General features: G+C 35.2%; 1 protein-coding gene across 4 annotated transcripts in view; it reads left to right on the forward strand.

Moving 5' to 3' along the window:
- The window catches only part of MYO6 (myosin VI), a 103,738-nt gene that overhangs the window by 80,708 nt on the left and 10,431 nt on the right, over positions 1-12,599 (forward strand). For 2 of the 4 annotated variants that reach the window (XM_077174844.1, XM_054629003.2), the window contains exons 26-31: positions 1,254-1,462; positions 1,843-1,921; positions 3,702-3,862; positions 7,909-7,938; positions 8,468-8,506; positions 11,673-11,776. In XM_077174844.1, coding sequence (XP_077030959.1) covers positions 1,254-1,462; positions 1,843-1,921; positions 3,702-3,862; positions 7,909-7,938; positions 8,468-8,506; positions 11,673-11,776 — 622 coding nt within the window. The remainder of the gene's footprint in view (positions 1-1,253; positions 1,463-1,842; positions 1,922-3,701; positions 3,863-7,908; positions 7,939-8,467; positions 8,507-11,672; positions 11,777-12,599) is intronic. The other 2 variants (XM_054629004.2, XM_054629005.2) reach the window with 1 other exon arrangement.

Consider the following 12,599-nt stretch of genomic DNA (forward strand, 5'->3'; position numbering starts at 1 on the left):
ACTTTAATATAGTGGTCTTAATTTTCAGTCATTCAGTAATTCCTGTTTAAAACTATCTGTAAATATAACTGAAGTGAATCCTGAAAATACGTGCATATGGCTTTGGTATCTGTGTGTCAAAATTGGCACTGAAGATTTTAAAGAAAAAATACATGTTGATATTATGAGACAAGGGCTGTCAATAAGTTGTTTGTTGCTTTCATTATTGGAATACCAATTACCATTATTACCATTATCGGAATACCAGTTACCATTACCAATAATTTAACTTCATAATGGCTGAAACAAGGCATTTATTACAGAATAAAGACATTTATTACGAAATAAAGACATTTCCAGTTATGTGGTTTTTCAGAATTAGTAGTAAAGAGAATTCAGCTTGCTGATTATGCTTCGGGTCTGTAGTCCTCTCTTTCTTACCACAGAAGCACAAAGACAAAATGAAAGCACACTGGCATTTATTAATATTAGAAAAATTTTGGTTTCTTGAATTCATGTTTCATGCAATATTATAGCTTTCTTAGTGTACGAATTAAGACGTCTCTATTTAAAATCACTGTTGAAAAGATGGTAGAGTTAACCTGTCAACTTAGGCTTCTCGATCATGATAAACTATGAGAAAAGGTCAGCAAACCCCCATATTGCAGTTTTATTAATAAGATGTGAATTGTAAAATGAAATTAAATTGTACTTGTCAACAAGGTTTGAAAATGTCTAGCAAAGGCTATTTTTGAAGCAATTTCAGCCTGTAATTTGTTACTAATAACTTTTTAGAAAAAGTTAGTCACAACACAGTGCAATATTTTTTCTGAGTGCTAGCACAAATATTAAGAAAAACTATTTTATGCTAAGACATAAAAGCAGAGCTGTAAATAACCACTAAAGAAGATAAGAGCACAATGCAAAATACATAGGGAAGGCCTTAATTTCCATCCTAGCATGTTAAGAATTAATTTCCTTTACTTAAAATGGCAAGATTTAAAATATGAAGGTATGTTTTGAAAGGAAGTTAAGTTAATTTCAGTGATGAAATGGAGATGACTTTGTATGGTTTTATAGGAGAGGGGAGAGGAATGGGTCCTCACGATTTTAGAAAGAAAGGGAAGAATTGGGAAGACTCAAGCTTCCCAACCCTGAGGCGTATAAATGATTTAAGTATAGTGCTCAGTGATCTCATTTCACTTAATATTTTTTAATATATGCTTTCAAAAGTGAAGCACAAATAAAAAAGAATTACCCCCTTATTTTTGCAGACCACTATAATGACTAGAGAACAGATACAGAAAGAATATGATGCTTTAGTTAAAAGCTCAGAGCAGCTTTTGAGTGCATTGCAAAAGAAGAAGCAGCAAGAGGATGAAGCAGAGAGGCTACGCCGCATCCAGGAGGAAATGGAAAAGGAAAGAAAGAGACGTGAAGAGGAAGACCAAAAACGAAGGAAGGAAGAAGAGGAAAGACGCCTGTGAGTCTTGAATTTGAATAAGTTCCTGGTTATAGAATGAGAAGAAAACAGGAAAGGCTTTTAAATGAAGTTGTTTTTGATACACTTTCACTTAGAGAATAATTTGGATTGTATTTCTGTGCAGTGTTGAAACATTTCCTTTCCCAGTGATTTGTAAGGCAAGTGACAGAAGAGCATATGGAAGAAATTATATGATGCAGCTGGAAATAGAGATGAACTTGAAAAATTTCATAATTTACATATAGTATCCTGTCATCAGAACTGTACTGATTTCTGGACTACCAATTAGTTTTATGAAAGAGAATTTGTATTTCTTACTATTTCTTGTTCACTTGTGTCATAATAACACTTTTTCATTTTCTTCTCCTCTTATGTAATAGGAAATCTGAGATTGAGGCAAAGAGAAAACAGGAAGAGGAAGAGAGAAAAAAGAGAGAAGAAGAAGAAAAGCGTATTCAGGTTAATGCTTTAGCTGAGTGTAGCTTTGGGGGATTTCTTGTTACTGTGATGGTTTTGGGGTTGTGTGTTTGTTTTCTTGTATTCATTTACTTATTTATAGATCTTATTTGTAGCTTATGTTCTCCACCAAGTCTAATAGCTTCTTTCTATAAATGCATTTCTCAGAGTCATTCACCAATGTTACTTTATTAGTAAATATGAGGCAAATGTCATGTTTAGGATATGCCAAGACAGATCACCTATTTCTAGTTCCTATGCAACTTCAAGTATTCTGAGTGGAGGTGCATCTGTTTTTAAAAGGTCTTAAAAGTTATTTTAAAAATATGCAATGTTGGAGAATCCTAGTTTAGCCTTTGAAGGTTTTGTGGGTGGTCCATGTCAGGCAAGTTTGGCATTCTTTTACTAAAGTCACATCTTGACTTTGATTGTGTTGTTTACTTGCTTAACTGCAAACACTTTGAGAGTACTGGTAATAATGAGAGGATGCAGGAGTGTCCTTGGCAGCTCCTTTGGCTACATTCATGTACACTAAATACATGCAGCTCAAACCCTACTCCTCCACCTTTCCCCTTGATTTATGGCAATTCTTACTGATTTCATAATGAGCTCTCCTTCGGAGGTGTGTTTGGATCCTATATCCCTCTTTTCCTTTTTTGTTGGAGATTGCTTGGGTGACCTGGGATAGCAGTCTTATGAAAAAAAGAACATCTATAGTGATTGTCTTTAACAATGTTTCTTGGTTTCTGAGCTGTGGATACCTGCAATGCAGAATGTAATTTACACTTTTACTTTAAAATGCTGTGTTTGGATCCAAGTGGATACATAACCCTGTAAGGTGTTTCATTCTCCCACATACAGTTCCTTTCTCATTATCTTTCCTCCTGGTGGTTGGTTTTATCAGCTAATCTTAAATGAGATTCATAAGGTAAAGTCACTTACTTACTGTACCATTACACACACATAAGTGGTGTAATGGTACAGTTTTTAGTGTTTTAGTGGTGCAACTTCACAATGATGGGTGGGAAGCAGCTTTGTTTCCTTTGTTAATTTTTGGGCACTGCTAAAACTTGATGTATGTGCCTTTTGAAGGTATGAATTGGATGGTCCTGTTTTATTTACTGTGTGTGCAAGGCTTTTTGTGAAATAATGATGGTAAACTGCTGCTGTTGTTTGGCTCTGCAGAGGCAGTATATTTGAATTGCTCCTGCACTGCACTAAGTTGAAAGTTTTACCATTTACTTAAATTCAAAGTTAGATCAATTCCACAGAGAATTCCAGTGTCTGTCTTAATCCCTTTTCAAAATGAAATACAGACCTATATCCAAAGTAGTGCCTATTACAAAGTCCTGTGATGCCAAGAGCAGAATATCAAGGAAGTATTGTGTTAGTGCTATGGAGGAGCAGCCATAGCCTCTGTTTCATTTGAGTTTTAATGATTCTGAAAACTTCTGAACATTAATTTTTATAATAATTTTTAATTTTTATAATAAGAAGCAAAATAATTCATATATTAAAAAATAATAATTACATGGCACTTTATTAAAAAAGTTAATATAATTGATGGACAATATTTGATAAACTATATGAAAACCAAGATTCAGTTTGTAGCTGTTTCATTTTTCTTGGGTCAAACTAAATACTAATGCTGTTAATTTTTCATTTCTGTAAACTGTAGGTGTTTTCAAAAGCTAATATACAACATAACATTTTTTTCAAATACTCCTTATGTAGCATTTTGGTTTTTATTGGGTAAGGCTAAAGGTGTCTTATTCTCCAACAGGCTGAAATTGAGGCTCAGCTAGCTAGAGAACGAGAGGAGGAAACGCAGCACCAGGCAGTGCTTGAACAGGAGCGTCGTGACCATGAGCTTGCAATGAGGATTGCCCAGAGCGAGGCAGAACTCATCAGTGATGAAGCTCAGCTCGACTTAGGTTTGCGCAGGTATGGAGTTAAGGAGTTACGTTTTCCTGGTTTTTTTTCTCCCTATCCTGGGCCCTTTGAGAAGGCTATGCCAAGTCCTGCACTTTGGCCACAATAACCCCCTGCAACGTTATAGGCTGGGGACGGTGTGGCTGGACAGTGCTCAGGAGGAAAGGGACCTGGGGGTGCTGGTTGACAGTCGGCTGAACATGAGCCAGCGGTGTGCCCAGGTGGCCAAGAAGGCCAAGGGCATCCTGGCTAGTATCAAGAATAGTGTGGCCAGCAGGAACAGGGAGGTAATTCTTCCCCTGTACTCTGCACTGTGTTGAGTGCTGTGTCCAGTTCTGGGCCCTTGAGTGCTGTGTCCAGTTCTGGGCCCCTCAGTTTAGGAAGGACATTGAAATGCTTGAGCGTGTCCGAAGGAGAGCAAGGAGGCTGGTGAGTGGTTTGGAACACAAGCCGTATGAAGAACGATTGAGGGAGCTGGGGTTGTTCAGCCTGGAGAAAAGGAGACTCAGAGGTGACCTTATCACTCTCTTCAGCTTCCTGAAGGGTGACTGTGGTGAGCTGGGGGTTGGTCTCTTTCTCCAGGCAACAACAGACAGAGCAAGAGGACACAGTCTCAAACTGCGCCGAGGGAGAGATACAGGCTAGATTTAAGGAGGAAGTTTTTCACAGAAAGAGTGGTCAAATACTCGAATCATCTACCCAGGGAGGTGGTGGAGTCACCATCCCTTGATGTGTTTAAAAAAAGACTGGATGTGGCACTTGGTGCCATGATCTAGCTCAGGTGTTAGAACATGGGTTGGACTCGATGATCTTTAAGGTCTCTTCCAACCTAGAAATTCTGTGATTCTGTTTGATTAATGGAACTTTGTGTTCATTAAATGGAGCTTTTAAGTCAGTGTATTAGCATGTTTTTCAAATTAAATTTTGAAATTTGTTAGATTGCTTTTGATAAGACTTTCTTTATTTTGCATCTTGCTACATCAGTAATTTTGTAGGTGCATGTGGACATGACTGCAGGTCTCTCTCTTTTTTTGAGTTCTAACAAGGATTGCAAACTTAGAATTCTGATTTTTATGACTCATTTAAAGTAGGGAATATAATTTCTTCAGTGGTAAGTAATAATAAAATACATCTTTGCTAGGACTTGATGGTTCCATTTTTACAGTGAATTTGTATGGGATTTTTTTTTTAAACAAGAAGCTCTCTTTGACTGCAGAAATAAAAGTAATTTCTGGGCCCTGACTGGTAAGTTTTTTCAAGTGGAATGAAAATACCTAACATAGATGAGTTCAAATGTTAAGTGTTAGTCTTGTTTTGTATCAATTTTTGATGTGCGATAAGAAGAGCTTAACTTTTGATACACAGAATCACACTGCCTTGTCTGCAGAGCAAGAACTCTTCATGGGTAAAAGGTGATGTCTTAGAAGCAACTTAGAAGTTCCAGTAAAAATGGTACTTATTGGGCAAGTTGCATAAAGGGACCTGTGAATATGGTCACATAATTGGTGACTTCATTAATATGACTCTACTCAGCTTGTTGTTGTTGAAATGAGTACAAGAAAATCCCTTGTGTTGCCATGAAATGCAACTCCTAGATGTGTTTCTGTTGCCACCCAAATTTCATATAGATGTATACTTTTTTTTAATAACTGTATGCCTGCTTGAGATAGGTGGGTAATTTTTTGTCATGGTCAATACTGACTTTGAGACAGTTCCACTGAAACAGTTGTGTTTTTTCCCTTAGTTCTGTAGTTGCTATCATATTGTCTCTGATTGAGACTGACATGCTCCATTCACAGAATCAGAATGGCTTGGTTTGGAAGGGGACCTTGAAGATCATCTCTTTCCAGCCTCCTGCTGTGGTCAGGGACACCTTCCATTAGACTAGGTAGCTCAGAGGCCCATCCAAGCTGGTCTTGAACACCTTCAGGGGTGGGGCAGCCACAGCTTTCCTGGGAAGGCTGTTCCAGTGCCTCACCACTTTCCCTGTCCATATTTTGATGCAATACTTTGAAGGTAAACACAAAGTCACTCTAGTGTTGTAACCTGGCAGAGTTCTCTTAAATATGAAAGAAGGGATGCAATAGACAAGAGCTCAGAGAATTCGGTAACTTTTCTGTCAGTGAAGTTCTAATCTCCACTGTGTTTCCTACTGCTCATAGGTGATTTTGGCAGTGGTCTTTCTTGTATAATCCCAGAATGAAAGATGAACTAATTGTCATCATAACTCTTTGACTGCCAGTTTCTCTGCTGTGTAGCTAGCACAGTTCTGCTGTGCAGCTGGTAGGTGACTGAAGATCCTTCTGAGTGTTTGGAAAGTGCTGAATGGTCTGAACATGTTAGCATAGGGATGGAAATAATTTCTTGAGCAAGATAATACCTAAATCTAGAAAAGAAGTGATAGATTTTTCTGCTTATATGAGATCTTTTTTATCTCATTGGCGAATTTTTTCCCTTGTTTCTGAAGTCTACTTCAAATAGTTAATCGCACATTCAGAACATGAATAGAATGCTTTTAATTTAATATTTGATTTTATTTTGGTTTGTTTAAAATCAAACTAAAACCTCACCCAGGCCCCAGTATCTTCTACTGAAATCAGACAATTTTCACATAATTTCAGGAGTTGCCCTAAAGGTAGCAACTAAAGAAACTCAGTGAAATAAAAACTATTGGTTAGAACAAATGATGTAATTTAATAATTAAATAATAAATTCTCAGGACTTCTTTTATATTATACCAATCAAAATTTTGCTAGAGTCTAAAGAAGTTATAGTCTTCGGTCTTCTACATTTGAGGCTGACATATTAGCGTGTGATACACTAAGATCACTGACTTTTCTATAAGTATATATACCTTCCCTGTTAAATTTTGCTGTAATAAGATAAAGCATGTGTGACTTCATACTGAATTCATGCAGTGTACTGCTTTTGTTTTCACAGTTTTGTAAAAAATGGTTTCATCCTTACATATTAGCATGAATAAAAGGGTATTTTCCATTGTATGGTTTTAACTGTTGAGTGAAAAGAGGAAGAAAAGGGTGATTTTATGTACTCAGTTGTTAGAAATATGCGGACACTTTTTGTGTTGTCATATTTGAACTTGAGTGCCTGTAGTTTATTTCTTTTTTTCACAATACCTTGCTGTATTCACTTTCATAGCTTTCATAGATATTTCAAGGAGCATAAGTATTAACAGTTTCCTTGAAAAATATATTTGTTGGCTTCTATCACAGAAGAAAAGTTGTTTGTTCTGGCAGCAGATCCAGGATTTTCATTTGTGCTTATTTTGTGCGGGATCTGCTGGACCTCTTCTAGCTTTATCCAATTTTACTACTTATCCACAGTTTGAAAGGATGTGTAATACGTGATTTACTGCACCCAGGGTTAAATTAAAGGTAGTGATTAGTAGTTAAGTAAAAAAATAATTTAAATAGTAGGTATCTGCTTTCAACTGGGCAGTTTTTTTTCATTTATGTGGCTTATTGAAACATACAGTATGGCATATAACATCAAAAGAAAGCTAGTCATAGAGAGTGTTGTGAGTGTATCTGTCCTGGCTTTTGCATTGGAACAATCCAAAAAAGTCCTAATGTAGCATAGATAGTGCTACCTGTGCTCAGCTGTGTGTTTCCAGTACAGCAGTTCGACTTGGGGTCTGTTCACAGCTTGCATGAAGGAGCACCCATCCTGTTTCCAGAGCAGCTACAGGAGGATTGCTGTTATTTCTTGTGATACGCTTATCCAAGCATGAAATAGATCAGTAGTATGTCTCAAAGTCTCTGATTTTGAAAGATTGGACAGGGGAGAAAGGCTTGGGGAAGCTTTCACTTGTACATTTTTTTTTTTTTACAGATTATAATTTAAGTCATAATTGAATGAGAAAGTTTGGGGGGGAAAAAGCTAAAAATCAGCTAAATATAATAATAATAAAAATTCATAAGATAATAAAGAAGATGTGAGAGAGCAGGAAATGCTATGACCCAACTTTTCTTGCTTCAGATTATTAAAATATTAGCTAGGTAGTAGTTTGTCTAACATTAAATGTCTTCTATTTGCAGAGCCAATGGAACAAAGCCACAAATGACTGCGTATGGCATTTTTTTCCATTTGAATGCTCTAATAGATGAAAGACACACTAATTAATCAAAAGAAATTGATATTGTCCTCTTATTTACTAATACCCCATATTAATCTTTGTTAGTATGCATCTGTAATGTCTAAATCACTTTTTAATGCCTTACATTCACTACTTTGCTTACATCTAATAAACCCTTTAATAATCAAATATACCAAATAACATCTATTCAAAATTTATTATATAATTGCTGTAAAGTTTTTCACATACCATCCATTTTTCACTGCCCCGTGTGATTTATCATTCTTTACTGAATCAGGACTCTGTGTGTGTGTATATCTGTATCTATCTATCTATCTATCTATCTATCTATCTATATATATGTTTGTGTGTGTGTCTGAATGGAAATAATTTAAAATAAGTAGCCACTTCCTGTGCACTTAATTTAATTCCAGTTTGATTGTCAAGACACTTTCACAGTTATAAAGGCTGGTTTTATATCCATATATTTGGTTTATGCTCATTTACCAATTTTCTTGTAGGGAACAAATGGCCACAGAAATGTCAGAAATATTGTCTAGGTAGGTGAGAAGGTATAACACCAGTGAATCAATCATTTTCTAAAAACAAATCACACATTAAATGGGTTGAATTATTATGGAATTAAAAGTAATGGAATCTGGGTTTTTTTTAAATGATAAGCAGATAAGTAAATTATTTCTTTCAGATAAATTGTGTTTACCATTTTTTCAGCAATTATTTCTTTGCTATTTTAATTTATTATATTGAAGAAGAATAAGAATAGTTCATGTACCTTGTAATTTTCTGTAATTTCATTAATGCTTCTCCAGCTTTCTTCTCCTCTCACCTTTGTGATAAACAGAGCACAAGGCTCCACATCTTTTAAAGGCATATTTCTACAGATTCAGCACAAAGCTAATGAAGTCATTTAACAGTAATGTAATTGTTGGTGCATTTAATAAGGAAGTATTCTCATTCGAGTTCTCTTAAAATAAAAGCAGTTTTGAAAATTTCCATGGTAAGACCATATTAAAAACCCTCTTAAGATATCCAAACAAAATCCCCTTCTGGGATTTCTTGAATGGTAATGTGAGATTTTATGCACAATGCAGAAGAAAAGATAAATACAGGTTTTGGTCTGAATATACTAGTTGGTAAAATACTAATACTCTGTTCAAAGAAAATTTTGTGATCGTCTTCCATATCAGCAAGTAATTAGAAAGTGTTTTCTGCAACTTGATGGTAGAAATAATCTTGACATTGATTTTATGAACCTTACAGAAGAAGAAAAAATGTCTAGAGGTTTTGAAAGTGAATCTGTTGTTTAACAAGTTACTAAGCTATGTATATATAGTCTGAAGATGCTCAGTCTCACATGTTTAATGGATTTTCTGGTGGTATCATGGATGATTGGAATGCAGCTGGTAACTAAATTTTTCTCCTGCAGTGTTATTTTAAGAATAGGAATAAACCACATCATGTGTAATTAAGGTAGCATGTGAATTTAAATGGCCATATTGTATTGCATATATTGACATAGTTCCAATGACAGTGGCCAATTTTTAATGTACAAAAAGATGAAAAAATTTTGGGGCCAAATCAGGCTCTGTGTTCTGGTTGAACTCAAAATGCAATGCTTCTCAGTATCTGCTTGTTTAAATAAATTTGTCTCGCTTTTCATACACTGGAAACTTTTGACATGAGACTGAGCTTTTGTATTTTTAGTCTGAAAATACTGTTTATGATATATAACTCTCATATGGAGCAGTGAAGATGGAATGTCAAATGTGATGCTCCTCTTACTGCCAGACTGTTATGTTTGAAGTCCTGTAGAAAACAAGCAAGTGATCTTCAGAGTGCAGAGTAGTACCCTAATGGAAAGACTAAGCCTTTCAATTGGATTAGCATTCTTAAAGATTACTAGTTTAACCAGAGAGGGTACAGCCTAGTTCTGCTGTGCTAAATTAGGCAGCAAACTCTTAGAGTGGTGGGTAATGTTGCTAAATAAGGAAAATCCTTAGGATTTGTCAAATTAGGTTCGAAAAGGTTGGACACCAGGCAGTGGAAATTATTTATCAGGAATTCTTAATGTCCTACAAGTATGCCAATAATAACAAAATATTAAAGTATATATTTTGAAGAAGTTTGTCCAGTTATTTGTTTTACAGTCATGAGTAGTTCTAAGTCAATTTTTTAAGTTTGACTTCTCAAACTCCAACTGGAAGCTGTGTGTGCACTCGGATTAGTAGTATGAGTAGGCATTAAGCTGCTACTCCAACAGCAAGATTCTGTAGTTTTAATTATACTGAAGAGATGGTTCAGTTGGTATTAAGAGGAATGTTAGGTTTATTCAATGAAATTTAAATTGCATTTGTTATCTCTGCTTTCAAAACTGCTGTATCTGCATAAAGAAAAAATGCAGGTTATAATAGCTTTTTATAACCTTCTAATTAAAAAAGGAAAATAAACATAAAGCTTCATGGTACCACATGAGACCTTTATGGAAAAATAAATGTTAAAATAATATTCACTAGATTATACCTATTAATACTGTGCCTGTCCCACAAAGATATTACTGCATTACTGCACAAACAGACCTTCCAATGAAAAAGCCTTTTTTTTTCTTATTGCATCAAGAACTTTGCTACCTTGTTAAAGATCTAGTTTCTTTTGAAGAAATTCCCTCAGATCCTGAAATAATGCAATTTTTGTTCTTAGTCATGAGCAGAGACTGGTTAAATCTTGTGTCTGCTCTTGAATTCCTTAGTGTTTAAAAGGCTGATCATCACTGAACATTGCAGTATTTTCAACTTATTTTATAAGCTAATACAGGAAGTTTGCTGTTCCTGAGGGAGGGTTCTTCCACTTAGCCATACCACATTCCTTGGAGAAAAAAAGAAATTCAGGCTTATGTTTATATCTATTGTTCATTTCATACATGAAAACCTTGTACATTTTTCTGAAGATGATTGAGATTTTAGTAATAATTTCATTTGCTGTTGACTTACTTGTGTATTACCTACATGGTGAAGACCTTTTGCCTTTGGAAAATACTGGGTTTCGATGAGTCATTTTTACTGGTCAGCCTTTAGTCCGGGTGGTCTTTTTTACTCTGATATTTCTTGATGATCAATATCATCACCCCCAACCCCAGAATAAATATTGCTGTTATTAGATAGCCAATATAGAATTAATTTGGTTTATTCTCTCAAATTGGGTTTTTGTCAAAGACAGAATATTTTCTCAAGGTTAGGAACAATGATTTTGTCCTAGACCAATTTTAAATAGTAGAGGAAATGCCTTTTCTTCCTTCTCGTTGTTCTACTTCAGGAATATTTTTCCTTGTCTGTTTTTTGAATGGAACTAAAAATGTCTACTGTCAGTCTTTGGTCAGTCTTTGTTTTTTGCATCTTGGTTCTCACTAAGTAAAATGTACATCAATGTGGGATGAGATACTCAGAATATGTGTCTTTCCATACATGAAAAGTATCAATGACAATTCCTTTTAATCTTTAGGAGGAGGCAAATCAGATTATGGTATGATTTTGAGCATAAAATATATTTTCATTTTCTCTTGATAATTTGAACAACTTGAAAATACTATGGTATTTTGTCTGCGTAGTAATAAGTATGACACATTACTGATCATGGGATCTCTTCCTCTTTTTAAAACAATTCCTGTTTAATACTTGAAAAAATACATTTATATTTTAAAAATAATTGCAGGGGTCCTGCAGTGCAAGCCACAAAAGCTGCTGCTGGTACTAAGAAGCATGATCTCAGTAAGTGGAAATATGCAGAGCTTCGTGATACAATCAACACCTCCTGTGGTAAGTGGTTTTTTTTTCTGAGAAAGAGTTCAAGTTGTAGTTACACGAAAAGTGTTACTTTCTTCCTATAACAAAGATTCAAAGTTTACATAAGTTTGAGTGAATAACAACTTAATTAAAAAAATTCTCTTACCCCCAGAAGAACAATACACAAAGCTATTTCCTGTTGCAGACATCTTTTGTGAAAATCCTTTTCTTTAGGATTTTTTCCCTTCTGAGAAGCTGAGGCCTCAGAAACAGAATGTAAACAGTGGTTATCTGCTGCTGTGGAGTGCAACAGGTGGATCCGTGATTGGTCTCCTGTGGATGTTTGGATTTAGTGACCATTCATGGCAGAGCTGGCTCTTGCTCTCTGTCCAAGACACAGATCTTTGTTATTGATTGCATTCTATTCTTAGCTAGCCTTCTGAGGAAACCTTTCCTTCTATTCTTTTAGTATAGTTATCATGTAATATATATATATATATCATAAAATAATAAATCAAGCCTTCTGAACATGGAGTCAACATTCTCGTCTCTTGCCTCATCCAAGAACCCCTGTGAACACTGTCACAATTTCCATATTAAGGAAACAGAATTTCCATTGTTATGTCTTTTAGGGATTATATATTTATGATAATAAACATCTTGGGCATAAAATACATGTTATAACTTCTTAATTAAGCTCACTCCGTTTGATGTACTTCCACAGAGGGAATAGTAGTTACTATGCTTTACCTAGAATTTACATGTTCTAAGAATTTTCTTGCTATCACTTCTTGCTGTCACCAGATCATAAAGAAAGCAAAAATATGTTCTGTCTTAGATATTCCTAATATTCTTT

Source organism: Agelaius phoeniceus, chromosome 3, assembly GCF_051311805.1.
Source record: "Agelaius phoeniceus isolate bAgePho1 chromosome 3, bAgePho1.hap1, whole genome shotgun sequence".
NCBI lineage: Eukaryota > Metazoa > Chordata > Aves > Passeriformes > Icteridae > Agelaius > Agelaius phoeniceus.